We start from the raw sequence: 22014 nt of genomic DNA on the forward strand, positions 1-22014 counted from the left end.
TGTGCCTTCTGGCTCGTTTCACTAGGCAGCCGCACTGGTTCACATCTACACAGATGGGTCCGTACTGGTCACACATGGAGGCAACGAACTGGGCCAAGGCATTCACACCAAAATGCTACAGGTAAGAAATAAGACTGTCGTTAACCTCTCTATACGCTGTTGCCATGACTGCCATATGGCACTGTTGTGGGGTAAATGACACTCCCTGTATTCAAACCCTAAGATCTGGACTATTTACTTCAAGAGCTTCTTGCATATCCAATAGAAGGCTGCGGTGGGAGAAATCCCCACACGTGCAGGTCCTCCTGGGGCAAGGCCAGGGCTTCCGGACGGCGGTGGCTGTGGAGACACCGGTGAGGCACCCCTGGAGCGCTGGGGCGGCGCCATGCAGCCTTACCTGCTGTAGAACTTTCTCAGCTTTTCTATTCTGAGACCAGTATGTATAATTTTTACATTTTGGACAATATCAAGTTGCTAATGTATTAGTTTGACAAGTAAGGACAAGTGTCTCATCAACTGCTATCATCCTGTAATTTTTAAAGGCTATTTTAACACACACGCACAAAGTAGGAAGATATTTCAGGAGGAAAAAGAATAATGCTTTAAAGTGAATAAATTTCACTCTAATGAATTTATTAGCTTGTTATCTTGCACATCTGCAGCTTTTGACTATCCCCTCAGCTCCTTTGGACTGCATCTCCCATGTTCCATACTTTCTGAAGGACTCCTCAATGCTGGCGCCTTTTAGCCCCCTTCCCATCCTTTCCCCAACACCTGCCACAGACACAGGCACAGGACTCAGGTCTGGCCAGTCGTGGCTCCTGAATCCCACTGGCTACAGGGATTGGTCCAGAAAGGAGGCACATGACCAAGCAAGGCCAATCGGACTCCTTTCCTGGGACTGATGTGTGGATGCCAGGAGACAGGACCTATGGTCTCCTTGTGGTGGTTTAGCTGCTCTGCTATAGGCCAGGGCTTGTCAGAGGCAGCTCTCCTGTGCCACGGAGGAAGCCTGTCTGCTGTTGGAAATAACACGGCCATCGTAGAAAGAAAAGCAAGTGTGAGAGGCTGCGAGGGGCCCCTGGGGCGAGCATAAAGCCCCTAGATGAAGACATATGTGACCCTAGCTCCCTCTGTCCCTCCCAGTGATGCGAACCATTAAATTCCCTTTGGATTTTCATCATCAAGAACCAATAAAATTGTCCTTATTTCTTCCATTTTTGCATCTTTCTGGGGAAATGTCATCACTGAACAGCATCAGTCTGAAGACTGGCGTTGGGGACAGGTACACACCCGCAGACGTGGTGAAAGTGTTTTTGCAAAAACTAAAAGACAACAGCAGCCAAAATAATGCTCTTTTCTTTTCCTTCTTTCCCTCCCTCTTTTTTTCTTAAAGATTGGCACCTGAGCTAACATGTGTTGCTAATCTTCTTTCTTTTTTTTCTCTTCTTTTTCCCCAAAGCCCTCCAGTACATAGGTTTTTTTTTTTTCCTGTTTCCTCTCCCCCGGTCCCCCCAGTACATAATTGCACATTTTAGTTGTGGGTCCCTCCAGTTGTGGCATGCAGGACACCACCTCAACATGGCCTTGTGAGCGGTGCCACATCCCCACCCAGGATCTGAACCAGCGAAACCAGGGGCCACCAAAGCAGAGCGTGCGAACTTAACCACTTGGCAACGGGCTGGCCCCAACTCTCTTTTTTTATTTTTCATTTCTTCTTGATTAAATATCTTAATTTCCACATGTGTCTGCTGGGGAAACTGGAAGGAAAAGAGCAGAAAAGAAAAAAGTGAACAGCAAATCGTAGAGGAATATAAGCAAGTGGAACAAGCAGAAGAACAGGGGAGGAAGCCAAAGTTTAGGCGGGGATGAGGGCGCGAGAGACAACAGGCCCTTGGGGCCAACCACATTCCTCTTGTACTGAAACCGACAGATTTAAGACCAAACTGAGTCAGTCAATCTACTCTCTATCTCTCTCTCTATTTCTCTCTCACTCTCTGTCCCTCTTCCTGCACTGTCACCGAATTAGTCTAATAATCTCAGCTTGGCCTGTTCCCTTACACATATAAACCTTGGAGAAAAGGGAACCCTTAGCATCCTAAATGCACCAAATTTGAATGGAAGGATTGCTGTGGAATGTTACCGTAAAAAACACTTTAAAACACCTACTAAAAAGTGGTTTTAGTTTTTAGAAGATACATTATTTTAGGCTTTAAAGGATATCTTGGCTATAATAAAAACAGTAATTCTTTTAATTAAGAAAAATAATGACTCAAATCTTCACAGAAGGCCTTACTGGACTTGACAACGTTTGTTGCTCTCCTAGGTGGCCAGCCGTGAGTTGAAGGTCCCCATGTCTCACATGCACATCTGTGAAACAAGCACAGCCACGGTGCCTAACACCATCGCGACAGCGGCGTCCATCGGCTCCGACGTCAACGGCCGAGCTGTGCAGGTGCTTCCTCCTGTCTGTCTGTCCTGGCTGCTTTTCCCACATCTCTGGTTTTCTTAGCTGGAGACAGGCACAAGTGTTTGGCTTCAGAGAAGTCATCTGTGTCACTAAACATAGGCTTGGGATCACCAAAATGTCGGGAGACTGTGTCAGTCAGAGGGTCTAAAGTGAGGTGACGAACAGGCCCAGAACATAGTGGCTGCAACACAACACAAGTCTTTTTCTTGCACACATATCAGTCAGAGGGCGGGTTCGTCCTTCGAGCACCCAGCTCGGTGGTGATCCCTCCTTCCTCAGCGCGTGGCTTTCAAGGCTGCCCTGAGCCCCATCTTTCCAGGGAGCCAGAGAAGGGACGGAGCGTGGAGGCCCGACCCGCAGCTGCTGCCAGCCCCTCGGCTCCCCGCGCAGAACCGTGTCGGGCACATGCAGCTCAGGGCGGGCCGGGAAAACGTCGAGAGGGGGCAGGCACTGCGCCCAGACACCACGCAGGGCGGGACGGTGGGTGTGGGGAGAGGGCAGTCTCTGTCCCCGGGAGACGCAGAAAGAAGAAGGGTGGGCACCAACAACGCAGCACCGGACACACAGTTCCCGCCGGCAGGTGGGCGGCCCAGCACAGTCAGAGCGTCCGCGTCGGTGGAGAGCTGCGGGGCCCGGCTGCTCGCCTGGTACTTATTTTCTAACTGATGTTTAAAAAACACCTGCTAAATTTTGACTTTTTCAGAATGGAACCGTGACTTCATATTCTGTAATTCAGTATCTGACTGTACGTACTTTTGAAGTGCTATCTCTGTGTCCTGCTTCTGTTAGAAACTGCCTCCTTTTCCCTGGGGACCCTGTGGAGAGGCGCCGTCCCTCACTCCCAGGACACTGCATTTGTGCTACCAAGAGAAACCGCTTTCAAATCCATCTTATCTTCGTGGGGACACCTCCTAGGGGCTCAAAAACCAGACACTCTTTCACTCAGAACAAATGTGTGGGGAACCTCAAGTTTCATGAGATCCCATTTGGGGTGGAATCAAACACAAGATAGGAATAACTCTGTGTGTATGGGAGTTGTTGGCCCAAACTAAGTGTCAATCCATCTTCTAGGATATTGAGTTTTAGGTTTCTGTTTTGAGTGTCGGAAACTTTGTAGATCTAGATTATTATAAAAACAAATTTAATTATTTTCTCACTTCACACCCAAAGCCAAGGCCTTCATTGCGGTGGTGGGACGGTAGCTGGATGAACAGGTGGAAGATGGACAGAGAGCTGAACAATGTTTCAGACCCGGAGGGATACTGACATGTCATTGTTGCAGATTGGAAAGCACAACTTTGAATGAAAATAAGATGTTTTGTTCCATTTATTTTAATTTATGGGAAATACAAAAGAAGGCTTAAGTCAAAAATGTAGAAAAAGAGAAAAAACAATTACGAGCATGAATAGTCTTAGAAAGGGGACCTGAGAGAAGAAATTCAGGCCAGCCTACCTCTTCACAGGAAGTGAACCAGGAAGGAAAACCCTCCGGTAACTGACGCTCTCCTCAGGGTCAGGGGCTGTGTTGTCATCATCTCTGTGTCCCCAGAGTGTCGGGATCAGGCACTCTGTAAGCATTCATTGACCTAACCGATTATCAGTTAATATTCGTCCACACAAATCCTAACCACCGGGCTCTTCTCTAATGGGGTTCACTTCTTCACTCCTTCAAGAATGCTTGCCAGATCCTGCTGAAACGCCTTGAGCCCATCATTAAGAAAAATCCGGAAGGTACTTGGGAAGACTGGGTAAGTGCTCCCCTCCATTCTTACTAGAAATGAGAGAACAACCCAGACCAGTGCTGAGAGCTCCATGGCCGGTCACAGCCCACTGTGTAGACACTTCTAAGAGCGAATTTCCGCCAAAGGGCGGGGTCGCCAGAGGTTGAGATGCTGCTGGACGATGGCCACCAGGTGTGTACGGAGAGGGCGCACAGGGAACCCGTCACTGAGGGGAGCAAGGAAGTGATGAAGAACACCCTGACCCGCCCCACTTAAATAAGGAAGGAGGGGAAAAGTCGAGCCTTCCTAGGCCACAAAAAGATGGCGATGTCTTGAGTAGGAAGGGGGAAACTAAAACAGGCCTGACTGCTATTGAAGATGTCTCAAGGGACATGACCCATCTCTCCACCTTTATGATATCCTGTGTCTTATTCATTAGAACAACTCTCTCACACTTACACACGCGCTGACTAGCGTTCTAACATGTAGAAATGAAGCCCCAAATCCCTTGTGAACAAAGCCCCTACATCATGGATGAGCAGCAGGATTGTATTTTGTTTCTTGAATTCAGACTTCTGAGCTCAATCAGAAGGAAACTGTTAGAGTGCACTAGCTGAGGAAAAAACATTATGATGAGTTCTATTATTGGTAACAAAGCACCAACAACAATGATCAGATCTCTCTCTCTCTTTTTTTTTGGTGAGGAGGATTGGCTCTGAGCTAACATCTGTGCTAATCTTCCTCTACTTTGTATGTGAGATGCCTCCATAGCATGGCTGATGAGTGCAGTAGGTCTGCACCCAGGACCCAATCCCACAATCCTGGGCCACCAAAGTGGAGTGCGTGGAACTTTAACCACTCAGACACAGGCCCGGTCCCCAGATGTCAACTTCGATACATAAAATATTTTCATTTTCACCTATCAGATGGTACATTTATTTTATTTTAACTAAATATGCCCATTCTGCAGATAGAAGCTGCTTTTGAACAAAGAATCAGTCTTTCTGCCACTGGATACTTCAGGTAAAAATTGCAATAATGTCATAACTTAGCTGAGAAAGCACGAGGTGACCCAGTTACTCCAGGCCTCAGTTCCCTCATTTGTAAATAAGTAATTATTATGTGATCGCTGAGTTCTCTTCCAGGCCCCAAATTCTATGACTTCATATAGCTCTATGAGCTACGTCCAAAGAAATATTAAATAGTAAAAATACCCCATCGGGTAAAAAAAAATTATAAAACATGACTTACAATATCTAATCATTATTTACTATTCTTTATTGTGGAATAATAATATTCTTTATTGTAAGTAGTAAAAAGATACCATTAGAAACAGTTTGCAATTCCATTTTGCCAACCTCCCTCCCTTTGCCGTAAAACCTCTCCCTTTTGAAGCTGCTTGCTGGGCAGGAGGAGATGGCCGGGATGGTGGTCACCGCTCTTCATTTGTGCAGGGTCTATCGGTGGGAGGCCCTCGGTCAATGCTCATTAATTGAATGAGGCACAGAGAGGAGCGCTGGTTGTCAAATTCAGGAAGTGTATGACATTAGTTTTACAATTTAATGAAACGAACCGCCGAGCTACACACATGTGCACACGCGCGCGCACACACACACACAAGGGTAAAGCAAATCCTCGTGAAGAAAGAGGGACGTAAGGGCCCAGCCCAGTGCCCCGTACATGGTAAGTCGTAAATTCCTGAGTTTAGTTACACAGGAGAAGAGCAAATCAGCCCTCTAGCTGGCTCCATCTTCCCTTATAAGTCAACGCATTGAATTTCTGGCCCTTTTTTACCAGCTGTGAATGACCACCGGTCCCCTGTGAGTTTGGTTAGCGTAATCTAGGGGTCCCTCTGGGAGCCCTGCTAAAAATCAGTTGAGCTTTTCAGCGTGCAGAACGAACACTCAAACCCTGAACCATCAAGATACAGATACCCTGTGAGGTCTGGACCGAGACAGTCGTTGGCTTCTCTCTTTTCGGCGCGGTAACTGCAGCACAAAGAGCATCCTCTTTAAAACGGAGGGAAATGACAGTGCAGCCGTAATAGCTGGATTGTGAATACAGCCAGCCGTTTAAAGGAGCTTAAAAGGCGGTTGGAATGAACATCCAGCAAATGAAATGCTGTCATAAACCTTTGGTAACTTTTAAAGAGAAGCAGCATTGTTTGCACGCCCCTCCCATAAAGGGCTTTCTTTCTGCCCCCAGGGGCTACGAGGCCTTCATGGACTGGGAGAAGGGGGAGGGAGACCCGTTTCCCTACTACGTCTACGGAGCAGCCAGCTCTGAGGTGGAAGTGGACTGCCTGACGGGAGCTCACAAGGTGAGTGGGATCTAACTTCCTCTTGGCGAGTTCAAGCATCAACAACAGACTTGCATTCTATGTTAGTAGCCCAACTTCATTATGTAGCGCTTGTCTAGTAAGAAAAGATTCTTTCAATTCCACAGAACGTCCAGAGATCCAGCTTTATCCTGAATTTCCACTTACAAAGAAGTAGTCAAGAAGGAATTGCTCGTGACAGCCTAAAATGCATTGTTTTTATTACATTTCAGAAAACAAAACCACTTTCCAAAGGTTTTCCCAATAAAAGGGTTCTATTCCTAAAGGAAAGTCAAGTTATCTAATTTGAAGGAATAGGTACTTTAGTAAATTGTCTTGAGTAAACATGTTGAAAGCACATGGCAATGTGATAATGTTTCTCCAAAGTCAGCTGTCCCAGGGGTACTACTGGTCTTAAGAAAACAGACTGGGAGTCAGGGAGGGGGGGCCAGGTGTGAAAATAATTCTTGTGTTTGCTATTTAATTGAGCGTCCAAGAGACCACTCATTGGAGGCAGCGAGCCACATTTAACCAAAAGTTAACAATTTCCACCATAAAGAATAAACCCATGAATATCCCCAGGTCCTGTCTGGAAACAGAGAGATTACAGAAACCTTAAGTAGAATATAGTATAATCCAAAGTATGGTGAATTGTTAGGAAATTTGTAGAATGGACCGATGACACATCTAATTGAACACACAAATTACTCCAACATCATCTTGAACCCAAAATAGAAATAGTCAAGTCATGTAAAATAGAAAGAACTTTGCAAACACTAACTTGTAAATTTTATCAAAATGTCTTTCACTGCCCCATTGTTGGTTAATTTGTCCACTGCTTAAATATTATGTGACTAAGATAAAAGGTGCAGTAAATGAAGGGTTGACTGGACAGCGGTTGCCCTCGAGTTCCACTCAAGTTCATCCTTAGGACACAGAAATATCATGTCTCCATTTTCATCTAGATCATTGTGAAGAAGTAAACTCATGAAATTAGGATCATATGATTATCTTAAAACTGTTTTGGAATGTTTTTCACATCATGGTACACAGAGATAACGGTAATTCTTGCACAACACACTGTGGCAAACAAGGGAGACATGGTGGCAGGTGACCAGCCTGCCTCAGGCCCCCCGAAAAGCCCAGGTGTCAGTGTCTTGGCACCTGTAACCCCTTCGAGGCCCCACAATAGGGGGGAAGCTGTTTTTAGAAATCAGCTAGTTTTGTGATCCCCCATCCTAAAGGCCGTATTGTCAGATTTAGCAAATAAAAACACGCGACTCCTAGTTAAATTTGAATTTCAGATAAATAACAAATTTTTTCTGGTACAAATATGCTTCATGCAGTATTTGGGACACACTTATTTTTTCTGGCAATTCCACCTGAGGCCTTAGGATAAATCCCTGAAGAAACGACCCTCTTGGGGATTTTCCAGAATTTGTGTTGCCAGAGACGTTACAATGTGGTCTTCCCTGTGCCTCCCTCATTACAGGTTAATGTTCAGTCCTTTCAGTGTCACTTTGGTCTCTTGAAATAGTTTATTCCTTAAAGAGGCAAAACTTTTAACTAAAGAGAAATCAGAGACTCTAAACGGCAGGCCTTCTTGCTGGCAGTTTGTGATCACTGAGCTGAAACATCTAACGGTTCAGTTAGTGCCCGGCCGTCTCCTCCCGTTGTCCAACCCCCGTCATGCAAAACATCCCGGGTTTCCAGGAAATTGAAGGCCCACTCTGAGGTGTGTCCCGTCTCCTGCCCCGCCCAGGTTGAGAATGGATGCCGGCTGGTGCCAGTGCCCAGAGGAGGTTGCCTGAGAGGCCAGCCTTTGAGTCAAAAGACAACTCCCCGTGCAAAGGGCTAGAGAGAAAGCAGGAACCCAGGGATGGAGCCTAAGCAGGGAATGATGATGTTGTCAGAACGAACACTGGCCGTGGGGGCAGCAGGAAAGCTCAGAGACATTCCTGAGATAGACCACAGGCACTTAGGGCTTTCTGTGGCTCCTTGACGACCTGCGTGCACATGCCCAGCGCTGAAACAGGAGGGCCAGATCAGTGTGATGATTCTCAGGGAAGGAAGCAGATTAGCAAAGTCAAAGGTGGTCTCAGCGTCTGCCCTTGATACAATCCAAGATCTTGCAAGTCCCCAGATTCACGCGAGCCGCGATGGCTGCCTGATTTCCTCAGTGAGACGTGATGCTGAGTGAGACCGTCTCCATCAAATCCTCGTGAGCCTCCGTGAGCTCCTGGGCTACGGTAGAGCGACAAATCCAGCTGAGAGTCAGATGAACAACCTGCTCAATTCTTTACTGAGTGACACTCAAACACCAACATGCCGTGGACTTCGGAGTCACTTAAAAGGAGTCAAGACCATGAATGCAAAGATCTCCTGGGGTCATCGACAGTCCTGGCACTACATTTAAAGAGCTTCACAGGTGTCTTAGCACGTCTAATGTTGATGAGGTTCAGTTCAGTGTTAATTAGCCAGCAGAAGTTCTGCAAGAACTAGAGATCATTTGAATAAACCTTAAAATAATGTTTTTTATTCAAATTTTTATATTGAGATAATTTTAATTTTGGCAGAAAATCAGAACAGACATCGTCATGGATGCATGCTGCAGCCTAAATCCAGCCATTGATATTGGGCAGGTAGGTGCCGGCCCACTCAGATGAAGGCCACTTCTTGAAAGTCACTGCGGGCGAGGTAAAGGCCTCTAAAACGTGTACAACGTCACAGCTTGACATTTTCCCCCTTCAGATTGAAGGCTCATTTACCCAGGGAATGGGCCTTTATACCACCGAGGAGCTGAAATATTCCCCAGAAGGAGTCTTGTATTCCCGAGGCCCAGACGATTACAAAATTCCCACCATCACTGACGTCCCAGAGGAGTTCAATGTGTCCTTGTTGCCGTCATCGCAAACCCCACTAACCATCTATTCATCCAAGGTAAGCCCCAAACCTACCCCTGGGCGACGTGACGGATGAGGCAGCCTGGGAAACAAAAGCAGAGAACGAAGGAGAAAATAGATGTCGGCCGTCATGAGGCCCAAATCACTAGAAACGCTTAGAATCTGGAGACGAGTCACCTGGAGAAGAGAGAGGTTCTGAGAAGATCAGTGATCTGCCCAGTGGTAATCCTGGGCCAAGAATTCTATTTATTAATATCCTCTTTCACTGAAAACTCTAAAATTCAGGAAAAAGCTTTGATTTGGTAGAATAACATTTTCACTTAAGAACCTTAAGACTAAACTTTTTTTTAAAGATTGGCTCCTGAGCTAACATCTGTTGCCAATCTTCCAATTTTCTTTTTTTTTCTTCTTCTTCTCCGCAAATCCCCCCAGTACATAGTTGTATATTTTAGTTGTGGGTCCTTCTGGTTGTGGCATGTGGGACGCCACCTCAGCATGGCCTGATGAGCGGTGCCGTGTCTGCGCCCAGGACCTGAACCAGCGAAACCCGGGGCCACTGAAGCGGAGTACGTGAACTTAACCCCTCGGCCCCAGGGCCAGCCCCCAGAATAGACTATTAAATGGAGTTGAAGCCGTGATGCCACTGAAATCTAAGAAACAGCGGCAGCGTGGGAAGGGTTCTGGGCCGAGGCATCTCTCGACCTGGGGTCCTGCCCTAGGCCACCAACTCCCTGTCCTCTTAGGCAAATCTCACCTCCTAGGGGCTCAGGGTCCTCAGCCACACCCAGAAATCGACCTAGAGCAGTGGTTCTCAACTGGAGGGGGCAGCAGTTTTGCCCCCCAGGGGACATGTGGCAACATCCGGAGACGTATCTGGTTGTCACAATTGGGGGGAGATGTTATTACTATGGGCAGAGGCCAGGGACGCTGCTAAGCAGCCTCCAATGCACAAGACAGCCCCACGAGGAAGAATTATGTGGCCCAACATGTCGATGGTGTCAGGAGGCAGAGACGCCAACCGCCAGTAATTGCTGAAGTAGTGGCCTTGCAGGTTAAAGGTCAGCCTTGGTCTGCAGTGCCGGACTCGGGCCACGTGAAAACCACCCTCACAGCAGAAGTGTCCGTTAGGTCTGAGATGTATCGTTAACATTTCCTTTAAAATCTTTTGGGAGACTTCTTACTAGGGGTGGCAAATTGATATTTAAAAAATGAGTCCTCATATATCTGCCAGAGTTTTATCATTTCTAAACTGGATCCCACTTTCAGCTCAGGAACCTCCTCTGGGTGCACGGTGATGGGGGCCGGGGGGGTGGGGGCGGGCATGGGTCAGCAACACCTTTGGATTCTCCCAGGGCCGGAAGCTACTTAAAGAGGAAAAGGCAAAAGGAAGCGCAGAGGGCAGCTTTCAGGCCCCCCAAGTGTAACGGGGCCGGCAGCACCCTGAGTCCTTGTGACCAGCTGCTCACAGGCAGACCCTCAGGGAAATCCTAGGTGTGCAGGCGCCCAGTGGAGTGTGCTGCGTGATAGTAACAGGGACCTGCCAGGGACCAGGTGCTGTGCTGGGTCCTTTCACGCTTCCTGAACTTCACAGCACCCTGTCAGGGAGCTGTCATTGCCTGAATTTCACTGACAAAGGACAGGGGCTCGGAGAGACCATCTCACCCAGAGAAACGGAGAGGAAGGGCCAGGATTCTGACGTGGCTCTTTAGCTCAGGGGTTGCACATTGGGCCAAATATAGCCAGTAGCCAAACGTAGCCTGCAGATGTATTTTCTGTGGCCTACACCGTGTTTTTAAAAGTCAGGAAATTTTACATTAAAATAAGAATATCTAAATTCTCTTGAAAATTTGGATGATCTGGTATTTTGGGCTGTATTCCTGGCAGGCAACAAGTAGCTAGAACCGAAGAACAGCTGCCCCTTTAGATAGGACATGGGGGTATCTCTACTTCACCATAATCCCCACTGTTCCTTATTGTCCTTCATCTGCTGCATCACCCATTTGTCTCACCTGGCGATTCCTTGCAGATGACGGGCTTGCAACCCATCACCTGGTGCCAAAGTCTCTCCTCTTTCTTCTCGTGTCCCCTGCCTCCCTGACCTACCGTCATGACGAGGCATCTTTCCCTCTGCTCGTCAAGTTGGCCAGTTCAATCCACTGAAGAGCTTTTCTAAACAGGGTATCCTCTCCTCACCACACACACACATATATCACTTTCCTATAGAACAAAGATTTAACGCACACAAGACTAAAGACATGGGAAGTTCTGGTGAGACTGGGATTTTTAAAAGTGCTCCAATTTCATTCAGTCAGTAAGTCAGTCAACAAACATTTATTGAGCATTATTGTGTGCAAGACTCTGTGCTAGGAGTTGGGGATACAATGGTGAACAAGACCTGGCTCCTGACCTCTAGTGGCTTGTAGTCTAGTGTAGAAGCTTCTGAAATAAATGTACTTTCTTGCAGGGCCTGGGTGAGTCTGGGATGTTTCTGGGGTCATCTGTGTTCTTCGCCATCGCTGATGCTGTGGCCACAGCACGCAGAGAAAGAGACATCGCCGAGGACTTCACGGTGCGGAGCCCAGCAACGCCAGAACGGGTTCGAATGGCCTGCGCCGACCGCTTCACAGAGATGGTACGGGATTCTCGTCTGTTTTCCTAACCGGTGACTTTTCCATTTCCTGCTTGTTAGGCCTCTTAGGTAAATTTATAACCTAATCTGTGCCAGATCAAATTATAAGATACAACTAATCAAATTATATGATAGAAATAAATCACACAAATACCTTTTGTATACGTACCGTTAACTTTTTAAAAAGCATTTCCCCATCTGTCATTTAATTTGACCTCTCAGCAGCCCTGAAGTAGGAGAATTTATCATGCTTCCAAAGCAAATAGCTAAATGTGAACAACTGACTGATTCACCAAACTCCTGTATTTCCTCCCTCTTTCCTACCTAACCTATCCTACCCCTCCCCAAAAACAAAACCAAAGTGACCTGTGTGTCGCGTGGCTGCATCCCATACCGTCCCTTTCCGGGTCCGTGAACAAACAGAGCGCACACACCTGCCTCCCTTTAGCAACCACGTGACCTCATCAGCAGCTCCCGCTTTTCCACTTGATTCCGGTTCATGACGACGCCTCCCAGCCAGGCAGGAGGGGCCGGGGCCGTGCAGCCCCACGTGCACGCGGCCTGCCCAGCCTGCCGAGTGCTGCGCCCAGTGTGGCTGAGGTCCTTGAGTCCACCCTGGGCGCCTGCCTCCTAGCGTCCTAATCGAAACAGAGGCGGCCGTTCACAGGGACGGAGCACCGTGCTCAGTGTTCTACACAGGGTACCTCGCAAGTCAGCACTGCGGCTCCATCGGGGAGCTACTGTTATTTCTTCATTTTACTTTTGAGGAAACTGAGGTATGGTAACTTGCCCACCGTCAAGATTCGAATCCAGGCCATTCGACTTCAGGACAGTATGTTGCCTCCTAGAGAGAAAGGAATTGATTCTACACTTCTCAAAATTTGTGTTTTCATGTCTGTACTAAAAGAAGCCCGAATACTTAACTGACCTCTTCAAAACAGGCAGGCATCGAAAGAACAGTGTGACACAATGTAGGAGCACTGCTTAAAGAGCAGTGTCGTCATTATTCGTTTCCCTCCCCTGCGTGACCCAGTCCTCTTCCCATCTCCGAATCCAACTCGCCATTTCTTGTTCTCCAGCAACACCGATGCCCCTGTATTTCCGCCAAGTCTCCCGGGATGCTGCTGCCCCTCAGGCTGACCCCCACTGACTGCCCTGGGCACGCAAGTGACGCCGGTCACCTGCCCAGGTCAGTCCCTCTCGGATGGCCAGGGCCGGAAAGCAGCTCTCCTCCACCCCAGGAACTCCTTCTCGGGCTGGTGTGGCCTGGAGGGCCGTGTCTGGCCCCTCCCAGCAGCACTAGAGACGCCGTCACCGCGGAATCAACCCCAAAAGCGTAGGCACTTCTGACCTTTAAAAACATGTGCTCCATCCCGTTGTGCAGTAATAACCATCCTTTTCTGGACGGGGGCAGACCAGGGAAAGCAAAAACACTGTACGAGAAAAGATACTTCCAATCTTCCTTTCTCGCCCAGGCTTAACCTTTCCAGTCTTCAAGTGGCCTGGCTCCTAGGAAGTGACACCTTTCTTTTCCAAGATTTCAGGCTGTTTTTAACAGTCCAGTTGTCTGGCAAAGTCCCTCTGTCACATGCAATGGTAAGAAGGGAACCACCTGATTTCATTCACGGCTCAGCCTGTCGGCTGCCTGGTCCATGGGATGAAGCCATGTTTTCTCCCCAGTCTGAGGGTTTCTTTGATCAGACTAATTTATTATGTCTTCTGAATATGTCATCCACTGATTTGTACACCCGTCAATCAAATGCTCAGAGTCAGTGTAGGAGTAATCTCACATTTCCTAAAATACTCATAAATAGATACGTGCTTTCTAAACATCACCTCACGTTATAATCTAGATTTGATATTATAAACCTCCTTTTAGTAACATGCATTTTTTTATCTTTATAAAAGTCCATTATGGAAAAATTAGAAAATGCTGAAAAGAATAAGATGAAAGTTAAAATCAGCCGTAATCCCTCTCACCAGGAAATTATAGCCATTTTGACGTGAGTGTGTACTCATACATATACTCACACATGCACTCTTAACCATCTTTTAATTCATATATGTTGATATGTACAATGTAACTTGTTTATATACTCATTTTACAAAATTGGGATATCCCTGACACAAGTGGCAGAAAAGATTTGAACAATATCATTCACAGGAAACCTGTATCGAGAAGATACTTTTCCCACGCAATATCACTCAAAAAATAGTTCCTTAAATCCAAAAAGAAAATAGCTGACCAAGGTCATTTATCCCCAAAACTTGTCTTTACTCGTAGCCCTGGAATAAGATTTGGAGGCGGGGCAGGGCAGAGCGTTTAAGTTCCTAATAATAAGCCTCCTGCTGTTAAGGCTACTTGGCCCATGTTGAGAGTGACCATTTATCCCTCAGACTTATCCTGTCCCACAATATTCCTCGCCATTCCCCTGATCTCACGTATGTTTGAAACGATGAGAATATAGCCGTCTTCAAACCCCTGACCAGACTTCAGTGATCCGAGAATTTCTGTCCTTGCCTCCAGACCCCTCTCCTCAGCTCTACACCAGCACAGAGGATGCCAGAAGCCGGCCTTGAGGGGGCCTCCCGAGGGAAGCAGAGAGGAGGAAGTTCGGACTCTCAGTTTACAAAAAGAGGACCAGAAACACACAGAATATAGATTCTTCTGCTGCTTCCTGTCACAGGAAATAGCAATACTCCTCCGTCCAAATAGCAACACAAACCAGAACCCTCGGAGTTGGCCTGACATTTCTCTCTCCTACTCGGTAGCCAGTCCTTCCCCATTTCCTGTTACTTTTAACCCCTAACAGTTTCTTACAGGAGCCCATTTCCTCCATTTCTAGCCACTATGTTATTCATTCATTAAACCAACGTTTGTTGAGTGTGTAAGAGGTGCCAGGCATTGTTCCGGGTGCTAGGAACTCAGCAGTGAAGGGAACAGGAGCCATCTCTACCTTCGTGGAACTTGCGTTCTAGAGACCCCGGGCCCACCTCCCATCTCTCTAGGCTGCGTCAAGGCCGCCTCCCAGTGGTCTCCTTACACCCGCTGCCGCCAGACATCTGCGGGGTGACAAATAGGATCATGTCACTCTAACACGGACACAAAGGCGAAAAGCTTCCCGTTGCTCGTGGATTAAAGATAAACCTTTTTAACTTGCCCTGCCAAGCCTACAAACTGCCAAGTCCAGCATGGCCGGCCCCGCCCACTCCTCCAGCCACACATGGGGCCCCACCCGCCTCCCCTCTCCGGCCAGCACACTTGCCTTCTGCTGTCTGCTCCTCGCATCAAGGACGGAGACCTTCGTCATGCTCTGCCCTCTGCTTGGAACCGTCTTCTTCCTTTTCCTTACCTGCTGGACCCCTGCTCACCTTTCCTACTGTAACCAAATCCAAGAAATTAACGTGATGCTTTCCTTCTTGCATAGTGTGAGGCACCAGGCGTGTGGTGGGGAGCCAGACTCGCAGGAGCCCACTCTCCAGTTGTGATGACGCAGCGGGGGAGACAGACGATCACTGTAAATTATAAGGGCTTGGTTGACGCTGGTTAGCCCTGTGCGTCAATAGAACAAAACTTTTCTAAGTTAGCCTTCACCTTTCCTTGAAGTCAAGGGGTCACAGGTGTGGCCCCAGCTTTGATCATTCATCGTGCAATCATTCATTCATCTAACATGTTTATTCAGCACCTTCCATGCACCAGGCACTGCGGGGCAACTGAAGAAATAGGGAGCCAATCTGCTGCATGTGGCTGACATTCTATTGGGGAAACCAGACAGTAAACAAGCAAACACACCACATAATTCCAGGTGGTGATAATACTGCGGAAGCGACAGAGAACAGTAGGGCTGGAATGTGATAGAGATTATTTTGGAGTGTTTTAAATAGTTTATTAGAGAAGGTTGCTCAGGCCTCTTGAGCCGAGGCCTGAATGAAGTGAGGGAGCAAGCATAAAGCTGCTAATGGCGTGTTCCAGGCAAAGAATGGCTAGTGCAAAGGCCCTGTGGCAGTTTCAATGGGATCACAAATAAATGGCCTTCTTTGTAACTCTCTAATCTTGCCTCTCTGGTAGAACCGATTTGTAACTGAAAGGTTGCTGTTGGTGTTCTCCCTGGCAGAGGGATCAGAGAAATAGCCATTTGTGGCCACACCACTTCTCTCCCCCTTGGCAGGGTTGAACCTGCATAGTCCTCCTTGCAATCAGCAGCTCTCCTGCAACCAGCCTCCATTATGCTCCAGGTGTGCCTCTTCAGATCTTTAGAAATTACGATTTGTTCTCACAGCAGGCCTCCCAGAGTTCTCATAGCCTGGCAGCTCACACAGACCAGCTCTTAACACGTCTTGGAAAAAATCCAAGCCTGTTTCAGAATTTACGTTTGATCAAACCACCATGTAGTGTTTTTAGCTGAAATATATAATTGACACTGGCATACCATACTGCGCTATGCAAAAAAAAACGTTTTTGAGAAACATAGATACTAACACTCTCTGTATTTGACCTTTGAATACTGTTGTCAAAACACGATTTGTTCTGACAAATAAGAGAGTGAGAAGGTCAGAAGATCCCTGTACTGGAACGTGAACATCGGAAAGTCCAAAACCTCCTCTTTTAATAACTCCCTATAACCATAAGGTACATAACAGCCTCCCTAGATCTATTTCTTAAACAGAAATGAGGGTCAAACTCTCAGTACTTTTCCTTTGGAATTAAATAAAATAATGCATATAAAAATACTGTGTAAATACAAGTCCCTCTGTAAATATGAGAGGTGAATTCTCCACCAAATATCCGGAGCTATTAATGACCTTCTTCAAAACATGCCCCTCCCAAAGGCGTGAAGTCAAGTTCACCTGCTGAGGGCAGGAGAAGCAGCCCCTTAGAGTAGCAGCCCCATTTTCACAGACAGTTAGCTTTAAGCTTCAGCAAAAAGGCACTGGCAAGAAGGGTAAGGCCAGAACATTTTTGTTACAAAAGGTTCTACTATTTGAACAGCATTTACTGTATCAAGAGTTTCCTACATGTGTTGCTTTGGTGACCTTGACCAGAGTTGTTGACTGTTGCTTTTCTCCAGGGGCCCTTTCTCAGGGGGTAATGCCTGGCCAGAACAGTGTTGCTGGTGGTGGTCTCTGCTCTGAGCCCAGCAGAGCAGCCTGGCTCAGCCAGATGCGGCCAGAAACATCACTTCTATGCATAATTTCCTTTTTGGTGATGAGACGAAGAAAAATGTATTTCTTGGAAAATGTGTTTTGTATAGTCATCAAAAATTCCACAAAAAAAAAAAAAAGAAAATTTCCCTTAGAGATATCCAGAAAATACCTAAGTAACACTTTCAAATTAGGATTTTTCCTTAGAAGCAGTGATTTCATTTTTTTCAAAAGATCTTTAGGATTCAGAAACGTGAAGGGTTCCACAGCCTTAAAAATTAGAAAAATACTGCTCTGGAGAATTTGGCAGTAGGACAAATACAAAAACTTTGTTACATTGTTACCACCAGCAGCAAAAAGTATGTATGATGCGCTGGCCCTGTGGAGTAAAGGTTAAGTTTGCACTCTGCTTCAGGGAACCAGCGTTTGCCAGTTCAGATCCTGAGCGAGGACGTACACGCTGCTCATCAAGCCATGACGTGAAGGCATCCTACATACAAAATAGGGGAAGATTGGCACAGATGTTAGCTCAGGGCCAATCTTCCTCACCAAAAAATAAAAGTATGTATGAAAGTTCCGTAACTACAACAACGTGGTGTGTGCAGGCTGCCAGAGTGGGAGGCCAGGTAAACCCAATTAGCAGATTCAATTTCCGTTCCCTGGAAACTAAAATCAGACAGCTCAGCTTGGAAACAGGTTTGTAAACGAGTTCAGCTCACCCCATGTTTTGTAGAGGCAGCTTTCTAACGCTGACTCATAAGGAATCCTTGCAACCACAACATATGGCTATGTCATGCGTGAGGCTTAAGTTTACAGTAACTTAATGGGGAAAAGTCCCTCGTTCTAGACCAGTACCCGATTCCAAACGGCCAAGCCTGTCCTGCCTGTTATTCTGTAAGGTTGGGGAGCGTCTAGTGTCTGAAGGCCTCCAGCTTCCCCCCTCTGCAGCCTCCCTCCACCTACACTTCTCCCCCTGTGGCCACCAGCTCACCATCCCCGTGTGTCATGTTCCCTCCCCGCTGCTTTTGCATTTCTAGACGCCCCGCTCAGTGAAAGTTGGCAGCATTAAAAGTGCCGCCTGTTGAGTTCCGTAAGGGGAGCCCTTCCTGCCAGATGCAGGAGGAGAGGCGTGTGAGCATTTCCTGTGCTGCAGGCAGCCTGGTTCACTGACGCTGCTCCGGCTGGTGCGCCCCAAACGCAGGTCCTCAACCCCGTGTGCTGCGCATGGCCTGCCGTTTCTCTGAGCCGGGGGAGATGTACTGTCAGTCTCACAAGATTGCCTTCTATTTCCTTATAGTTTTGGAACCTACCCCCACAACATGTAGAAACGTGCAGTCTCCAGCCTGTTGTGCTGAAAGCTAAGCCCCAGATCATCACGGGGCCTGAAAGCAGCACAAACACGCCTCAGTCACGTGGCTTCTGTGCGGTGGAACAGCCGCACGCTGCGCCACTCAGGAGACACGCAGGGCGGAGGCTATGGTGGCGCCTTCCTCAGAATGCTGAGCCTATCGTCCTCTTCCTGTGAGACACCCATGCACACACAGATGGGTGTGTACTCTCTTGGTCTTCACTGCATTCTTCTCCTCCTGCCTCGTATGCTGTCTTGGACCAGGTTTTATTGGCACGCTAACAGGCTGTGAAACTGGGTCCACACTGGACATGCTTGTCCCAGGATGCAGGGATCTGTCCCCTGCAATACTTGGGGACACTTCCCATAGTGGCCTTTCTGACTGCTGGAGGGGGGTTATCTGATGCTGTTATTGAACGTATATTTGTGTATCTAAAAACTCTCCTCCCTGGTACCTAGAGGGTTATTCCCCTAGTTGGGAGAAGTTGGGAAAAGAAGAGATAGGAGAGCACGAGAAAGGAAGAGGGAAGCTGGAGGCCTGCCTCCCGTTGAGAGGGAACGAGCCCTGCAGGGTGTGAGGCGGGAAGCAGGCAGCCTTCTTCTCCGCTCGGGAAAGGAGAAGGATGCGCTGTGTAGCTCAGTGCTTAGACGTGGCCCTGGGGTCAGAGGGACCTGGGAGGCCCAGCTCTACCTCTGGTGATTTATTTAACTTCTCCGATCACTCAGCTTCCTTATCTATAAAATGGGGGGAGATGTGTGTGGAGAGAATAATTCTAATTACTTCACAGCGTTTTTATAAGGTTTGAAAGGATAACCCATGACAAGCATTTAGCAGGTGTCGCATGTAGCAAGTGGTCACTATGCATTGATGCTACTGCTGCTGATGAAGATGATTGAGTCAGGAGTCCCGAAGACCACCATCAAGTCCCGTGACTCAGTAGGTGGACTCACAGAACTGAGAAGCTGTTACCTTCATACTTATGGCTGATTACACTGAAAGGATACAGATAAACATCAGCAAAGGAAAAAGGCACATAGGGCAGAGGCCAGGAGAAACCAGGCGCGAGCTTCCAGTTGTCCTCAGTCCAGTGGAGTGACACGGACAGCACTTAATTCTCCCAGCAACAATGTGTGAGAAGATGCACGAAGTATTGCCAACCTGGGAGGCTGACCTGAGCCTTGGTATCCAGGCTTCGTGTTAGGGATCAGTCACGTAGGCATAAGGTCACGTGCATAGCTGACCTTAGTTACTCGTGTCCAGCCCTTCCGGAGGTCAAATGAAACCACGTGGCCCAAGGCCCCAGGTAAACAAAGACACTCTTCTCACACAGGAGATTTCACTGGCTTAGGTATTATCTCCCAGGCATTGGTCAAGGGCTGAACCTTTCTTGGGAACGTGCAGGATTTGACGACCCAGCCCTGCCGAGTTAATGCTCTACTGCACGATGAGGAGGAGGAAGAGTCCCAGACTGATGGCAGCTGCCACTGACGCTAGGCCTTGAGGCTAAGGAGCCTGGCCCAGTTATCTTAGAAGCAGAGACTTAGCTGCAAGCAGAATCAGTCTTGACAACCATAGTGAGTATATTGCCTTAATCTTAGCTGTCAGGCACCAACCAGGGACAGAGAGGAGTGAGGAGGACAGAGATAACGGCACCAAGCGAGAGAGAAAGTACAGGGAAGGAGGACACCGAAGGCGGATGGAGAGCAGCTGAAGTCCCAGGACTGGGGTTTGGACACCAAACCAGAAAGCTGTGTCCTCACCCAAGGAGCCAGGGAGAAGGTGAGACTCAAGAAGGCCAGGACAGCAAGAGAGTGAGGATCAGTCTAAGTCCCGAAGCAGAAGGGTACCCCAGGAGCCCGGGGCCAGGGAAAAGAGTAGGAAGCATGTTTTGGAAGAGGCTGAAAGTTCCCATCACCTTTAGCAGAAGAGTCAACCTGAATCCACCTCGGACTAGACTGAGGAGCTTTGTCCGGGGTCCAGCACAGCCCCGGTGGGACAGGCACAGGCGCATTCTAAGTCAGATGGCCACCAGCCCGCAGAGCAGCGGAGCCGCGACAAGGGGAGTCCCTCTGAGAGGCCAACTAGGCCTCTATTTACGTGTCAGTACAGATGAAGAGCAAACAGTCAGAATAGAACTCAGGGAGATATCCTGACCCTTAGGAGTTGGGTGATTTTTTTTTTCTTCTTTTTATATTTTTGTGAAATAAATATTAGGAGAAAAGCCTTTCAAAATCTTCATAGCTTTCCATTATTTATGAGAAGTTTTTGTTTTTAACACCTTTGTAACTAAAAGTCAACCCTTTAAATGAAAATGTGACAACAGTGGAGGGGAAGAATGTATGTTCTGCTTTTCTGCCAAACCTAATAGGGAGAATTCCCAGCAGAGGAGACAGGCATTGAGGGCCCCAAGGAAGAAGGGTCAACAAGTCAAAATCTCGGGGCTTGTTACCCGGGATAGTGAAATGAGACTGGGGCTTAACTAGCAAGGGCATCGTGCCACACAAGTCATTTGGCTGACAGGGTAGACGGGGCTGCTCTCAGGCCACTGCGGAGGAATCCAGGTCTGTGGGCTCCCTCGCAAGCAACAGCTCCCAGCCGGACCACTTTCCCCTTTCCGTCCTGCCTCCCAAACATTGTATATAGGACATATAATTCTTTGGATTCACATCTGATAGGTATGTGTGATCGTACCTATCACACACAGATAGGTAACTAATCGAAGTGCCCTCTTACTTGTCAACGTTAAGCACAGTAGCCATCACAACACCGACCCACTGTCTTTTCAGAGTTGTCATTTGAAAGGAATGGTATGGTCCCACTCCCCAGGAAAATCCTGCCTCCTCCTATGAGAAATTTATCAAAACCTACAAATTTGATAAAACTTTCCCAGTGAAATATTGCAATGATATTATGATATTAAGTATTTCATTTGCTTGCTTTTTTAGATCCCAAGAGACGACCCCAAGACATTTAAACCTTGGTCTATCCCTATAGCATAACACTGCTGTCATTTCCTGACAGGTAAGATCAATAAGCTGAAAGATAATTGCTCAAAAAGGAAAATAGATGAGCCAGTCCAGTGGCTTTCAAACTGTGTTCCCTGGAACCTCAGGATTGCTCAAGTGTGTCAATTAAGCTTCATTTTTAAATCTCACCCAACATTTTAATCCTTTCACACTAAACACGCATGGCTGTGGATTTTGACAAAGGAAGCCCAGGGTGTTTTACCCAACACAGCAGTTTTTCCTTTCCTTTTATTTTTGTTATTTTTAGATGGCACCTGAGCTAACATCTGTTGCCTGTCTTTTTTGTCTTTCCTTCTTCTTCTCCCCAAAGCCCCCCAGTACAGAGTTGTATCTTCTAGCTGTGAGTGCCTCTGGTTGTGCTATGTGGGACGCCGCCTCAGCGTGGCCTGAGGAGTGGTCCATGTCTGCGCCCAGGATCCAAACCCGGGAAACCCTGGGCCGCCAAAGCGGAGCACGG

At 47.6% G+C, this 22014-nt stretch overlaps 1 protein-coding gene across 13 annotated transcripts in view; it reads left to right on the plus strand.

The window, feature by feature from the left end:
• LOC100146423 (aldehyde oxidase-like) overlaps positions 1–22014 on the plus strand; it is a 73907-nt gene that overhangs the window by 48885 nt on the left and 3008 nt on the right. The window contains exons 27-37 of one of the 13 annotated variants that reach the window (XR_011428137.1): positions 26–121; positions 300–353; positions 2327–2455; positions 4144–4218; positions 5162–5214; positions 6397–6511; positions 6637–8936; positions 9085–9150; positions 9260–9448; positions 11876–12043; positions 21477–21552. Coding sequence is in view for 8 of the 13 variants with exons in the window: in XM_070240628.1 (XP_070096729.1) it covers positions 26–121; positions 300–353; positions 2327–2455; positions 4144–4218; positions 5162–5214; positions 6397–6511; positions 9085–9150; positions 9260–9448; positions 11876–12043; positions 13120–13380 (1206 nt within the window). In the remaining 5 variants the exon portion in view is untranslated. 13 annotated transcript variants of the gene reach the window in all.

This window comes from Equus caballus, chromosome 18, assembly GCF_041296265.1.
Source record: "Equus caballus isolate H_3958 breed thoroughbred chromosome 18, TB-T2T, whole genome shotgun sequence".
In the NCBI taxonomy this organism is placed as follows: Eukaryota; Metazoa; Chordata; class Mammalia; order Perissodactyla; family Equidae; genus Equus; species Equus caballus.